This window comes from Phytophthora parasitica (assembly GCF_000247585.1).
Source record: "Phytophthora parasitica INRA-310 unplaced genomic scaffold supercont2.73, whole genome shotgun sequence".
NCBI lineage: Eukaryota > Oomycota > Peronosporomycetes > Peronosporales > Peronosporaceae > Phytophthora > Phytophthora nicotianae.
This window is the reverse complement of record NW_008649059.1, coordinates 87,760-92,945: the sequence shown is the minus strand read 5'-3', so window position 1 is coordinate 92,945 and position 5,186 is coordinate 87,760. Positions and strand designations below refer to the sequence as shown.

Genomic DNA, 5,186 nt, shown 5'->3' with positions numbered 1-5,186 from the left:
TGAGCTGAAGACGGTGGTGAAGACGGTGGTGAAGACGGCGGTGAAGACCGCACATAGGACGAGCTTCACCTCTTGCGCAGCAAGTTGCGGATCAGACTTGGCCGTCAACAATGCGGGGTCGTAAGGTCCAGGAAGTGATGTCTGCTTTGATGTCAACGACATCAATGGCACACTGCAATCAGCTCACGTGACGGTATCACTTGCTGCAACGATGCCCGCTTGTGCTGTGATGTAGACACGCACCCGCTGAGCGCGTGCAGCGAAGGTGCCTCTGTGCGATTAGCTCAATTCTCGACGAACCGCAAAACCATTCAGCGACTTCTTCTCTATTGGCAAAGAGCCGCATGTCCTGGAAATGAGGTGGGGTGTTCCGAGCTTAGACAACACCAGCTCCAGAGGAGCTTCCAAGGGCGTCTGTGTCTTCGTCCAGGGTGCTTGAGGTGCGGAGCGCGAGATTCGCATAGCCAGTCATGCATTGAAAGAACACGGAGCTCATGAACTCATTCTGCGATATTGTTAGCACCAACATGGGTGTGACGAATCGCAAAGTCCAGCATCGTAGACCCCACGAAGTTGTGACACGATAACTAGAAAAACGTGTTTAGGATTTCTTGCGAATTCTTCACAAGACGCATCGAATTTCGATTCCCAGAGGACTTCTGTATTATTATCTTCATCGACGCTACATGGATCTAAGTCAAACCGTTGCTCGCAGCAATGCTGGCTGCAACCGCGTATTCAGCACCCCTCGTTTGGAACAACACACAGCGCTGACGTGGCGACATGCAGACGAATTCTAAGCATCCAGTGAAAGACGTTCACTGGGAAGGCAACTCATTGACAGCGTTTCAGGTATCAATTCAAATCTAGCCGAAGTACAAGTGAATGCAATCCAATGGCTTCACCGTATAGGTTCACTTGTGCACAGCCAGCAATGCCTATGGCCAGAGTATCCAGCGACAAGGTGAAGGTGATTACCGCAAAAATAAAGTCTGTCATGCTTGCATAAAATCATTGCTCCGTTTGTGTCCAACCGCCGATACAAAATCAGTTTCGACTTTGTGGGGGTCGGTACTTGTCACTTTGCTTTCTTCGACGCCCACTCCTCATTTCGACTCGTTGGTCTCTACATCCACCAGCTTCTTCCAGTTCCTAGACGTGCAATGTCGTCGCCCGTCGTCGGTGCGAGCCCGTACCATCAACAGCCAACCGAGTCTCCTCATGCAATTCAACCGTCCGCTCCTCCGACCGAAAGCAACGCTCCACCCGTCAAGCGCGAATGCAATGACTTTTTCTTTTTGATCCCGTTCGTGGCCGTCGTGGTCGTCACCATCGTGTTTGCGGCCAAATACGGCGACGACTTCATTGATGCCACGAACGTCCAGGGCCTCTCCGAGTCCTCGGGCGTGAAACTCATGCTGAGTATCGTCGGTCTGGCAGGTCTCGCGGCCGCCGGCATGTCTGTAGTCTGGATCGCCGTCATGGTTCTGCTGGCCGAGTTTCTCATCTGGGTGGCCCTCATTACCATCATCGTGCTCAATATCTTAGCCGCTATTTTCCTAACTAAAAAGGCATACGACAGCGGTTCGGACTGGTACTGGTGGCCGGCCGTCGTCTTCGGCCTCTTCGCGTTGCTCACGATTCTGTACGTGTGCTGTATCCGCAAGCGGATCAAATTCGCTGCGGCGCATCTGAAAGTGGCGGGACATGCCATCTTCCGACTGCCAATGACGCTTTTGGTGGCGCTCATCATGGTTGGCGTACAGATCGGCTGGGGCATTCTCTGGGTGCTCGGCAGTCTCGGCATCATGTTCCACCAGGACTACATCAAGCTCGAGAACACGTGCACGACCGAGAGTTGCGACCTCAAGTACAAGTCGGGTGCGATAGTTGGCGTGCTGTGCGGTATGCTGCTCATCTACTTCTGGGCCACCTTCGTACTGCGCAATATCATCGGCGTCACGACGGCCGGGACCGTCGCGGCGTGGAAGAATGCCACCAACACGCCGTTCATCACGATGGGGGCGTGGCTGCGAGCCGTGACACTGAACCTCGGAAGTATCTGCTTGGGATCCCTTATAGTTGCCATTTTGGAGACGATCGTGTGCATTCTACGCATTCTGGCGTGGCTGGCCGGCCGCAGCGGCAACTGTTGCCTCGCGTGTCTGCTCTCGTGTTTATCATGCATCATTTCGTGCATCGAGAGCTGCATCGAGTTCTTCAACCGCTTCGCCTACTCTTACGTTGGCTGCTATGGCTACAGCTTCGTGACGGCCAGTCGCCACGTCTTCAAGCTGTTCGCGGCCAAAGGTTGGAGTGCCATTGTGAACGACGACCTCACTGGCAACGTGTTCTGGCTAGGTAACATTATCATCGGCGCAGTGACCGCTTACATCGGTGTACAGATCGTGGACGGCACCGACTCGGCTCGACTGGCCATGTTCTCTCACCCACATGTGTTCGTGGCCTTCTTCGGCTTCTTCGTGGGTTATGGTATCAACAACCTCTTCATGTCCGTCGTGGCCAGCGCTGTGACCACCATCTTCGTGCTTTGGGCCGAAGATCCGCACGGGTGGCAACTCACTCGTCCCAAACACTACGAGACGCTGCACAAGGCGTGGCTAAAGATTTATCCGGACGAGTACAACAACGGCTACGGCAAACAAGCGGACGGCAACGTCGATGGTCGTGTTTAGAGTAGTTCAATCATCCGATATTTTTTTTTAGTGCTATCTAATGTCATCTCGACTTTTCTTCAATACTTTGCTTGATTTCGTAACAAAATGTTACGGTAACATTTTGTCTGTCGATTATTTTTGGCGGGAACAATTTGCATTTCATAATCCTTTGCCATCCAGCCGTCATGAGTGAGAAGGAGAACCGCTTTATGATCATGGGCTACAGCGTCGAGTTCCCTCAGGGCAAGCGGCCGTTCCCAGCGCAGTTCGCAGTCATGAATAAGGTCCTGACGGCACTTAAGACGGAGCAGCACGCGCTGCTGGAGTCTCCGACCGGTTCGGGTAAGACGCTGGCGCTGCTGTGCTCGTCTCTGACGTTCCAGAAGCAGTTTGTCAAAGACAAAGTGGCGGCACTCAAGAAACAACAGGAAGACCCGAAATTCAAAGCGCAGGAGGCTGAGAAACAAGCTCAGGAGGCCCAATTAAGAGCAATCGAGGCGCAGATGCAGCTCATGGAAGCTCAGCAGCAAGTAGAGCAGGCTAGAAAGGCGAGACAACTGAGAGAGGAAGAGGTAGAACACTCTACCCAGTCTACTTTCCAGTCAACCCAAGAGACACAAGCCACACAAGTAGCAGGACACGAGGACGACGTGGCACCCACGCAACCCAGTGCCAATACCAGCGGCTGGATGACCACAAGGAAGCGCGAGCTAGAGACAGACTCCGCCATCGCCAAGAAGAAGCGAGTTCTGCCCAAATCCTTCGCCTCTGCAGCTAAAGACGCCGATGTCAAGGTCAAAGCGGAACAATTCGATGTTCCCGGCCCCGACAAGCCCAAAACCAAGCGTGTGGTGCCTCCTCGCATCTTCTTTTGCTCTCGTACCCACTCGCAACTGGCTCAAGTGGTGGACGAGCTCAAGAACTGCCCCGTATCGTATCTGGACTCGCCCGAAGACTCCAACACGTACACAAAGCAGCTGCAGACGTGTGTGCTCGGCTCGAAACGCAACATGTGCGTCAACCGCAAGGTCAACAAAGATCCTTCACAGGTGGACGAGAAGTGTCGACTGGCACTCGAAGGCGCGTCCTGTTCGTACTTTAGAAAGCGCAAGAAGACGAACGACCTAAGGAGAACTGTGCCGCCTGTTTGGGACATTGAGGACCTCGTCAAACTGGCTCAGAAACACCGGGAGTGTGCGTATTTCCACGCTCGTGACGCTCTGGATCACGCCAACATCGTCTTCGCTCCTTACAATTATTTGCTGGACCCGACGATCCGGGAGGCGGTGGGCATCACACTGAAAGACTCGATTATCGTACTGGACGAAGCTCACAACGTGGAAGATACGTGTCGATCGAGCGCCAGTGTGGAGGTGACTACGGATGTACTGGCGGCGTCGATCAAGGCCTTCACGATCGTCATCAAGCACGGCAACCGACCGAAGACGTACAACGCGCTGCTCAAGTTGCTGAATGGGATCAACCGCTGGTTGCAGAGTGTGGACTCGAACGCCAACGCTATTCTCCAGCCGTCAGGGTATGAAGAGAAGAGTAAAGTCTGGGATGGCGCGGACGCTCTTGCCATGTTGGCAGAATACTCAGGACTGACGAAAGATAATCTGGCAGAGATGAAAGCGAACGTCCAAGAAGTGCGAGAGTACGAGAACGAGTTGGGCAACAGCGCAGAGTCCGGTCAGCAGCCGCAGACGCAGGCAACTCAAGACGCTGCGGCAAATCCGACGGGTGCTTCTGTCCTGTTAGGCGCATTGGCGTTGGCCACAGTGCAGAGCATCATGAACGTGGTCGACTACATGTTCCGCGATAGTCTCAAGTTCATTGACGACTTCAAACTGGTGGTGATCAAGTCCAAGTCGACGTGGAAGGAGAATGCGAGCTTCCGATCCCCTACAAAGAGAAATGGAGGCGACGAATGGGAGCTGAAAATGTGCATCTGGTGTCTGACTGCGGCCGTGGCCTTCTCGGATATTGCGAGTCAGGCTCGTAGCGTTATTCTGACGTCCGGTACGTTGAGTCCCATGGAGTCTTTTGCAGGCGAACTGGGTGTGGACTTCCCCATTCGGCTGGAAGCCAACCACGTCGTGAATATGCGCAAACAAGTGTTTATCGGGGCTGTGATGCACGGCCCAGGTAATGTAGACTTGCAGTCGACGTACAACAACCAGCAGGACCCTAGATATCAGGACTCTATGGGTCAACTGCTGCTCCAATACTCACAAGCGATACCCGGTGGGATCCTCATGTTCTTCCCGTCGTATTCACTGCTGAATAAACTCACGACTCGTTGGAAAAATACCAAATTATGGGGCGAGATCGAGCAGTTCAAGGCCATCTACTCCGAACCACGCAACGCTGGCAAAGACTTTGACGCTTTACTGGAAGATTACAAAGAAACCATCACATGTTCGAGGAATAGTGGCGATGAACAGAAGACTGGCGCCATCTTTCTAGCGGTTTATCGCGGTAAAGTGAGCGAGGGCATTGATTTCT

At 53.4% G+C, this 5,186-nt stretch overlaps 2 protein-coding genes across 2 annotated transcripts; one reads left to right on the top strand and one right to left on the bottom strand.

The window, feature by feature from the left end:
* Positions 1-599: 599 nt before the first annotated feature.
* PPTG_24182 (hypothetical protein) lies at positions 600-1,913 on the bottom strand. Its single transcript, XM_008915609.1, has one exon. It carries the CDS (start codon positions 1,808-1,810, stop codon positions 1,229-1,231), a length of 582 nt encoding a protein of 193 aa, XP_008913857.1. The 5' UTR covers positions 1,811-1,913; the 3' UTR covers positions 600-1,228.
* Positions 1,914-2,953: 1,040 nt separating this feature from the next.
* On the top strand, positions 2,954-5,112 carry PPTG_17665 (hypothetical protein; the record flags this gene model as incomplete). Its single annotated transcript, XM_008915608.1, has 3 exons — positions 2,954-4,700; positions 4,731-4,848; positions 5,088-5,112. 3 exons carry the CDS (start codon positions 2,954-2,956, stop codon positions 5,110-5,112), a joined length of 1,890 nt encoding a protein of 629 aa, XP_008913856.1.
* Between the last annotated feature and the right edge of the window lie 74 nt (positions 5,113-5,186).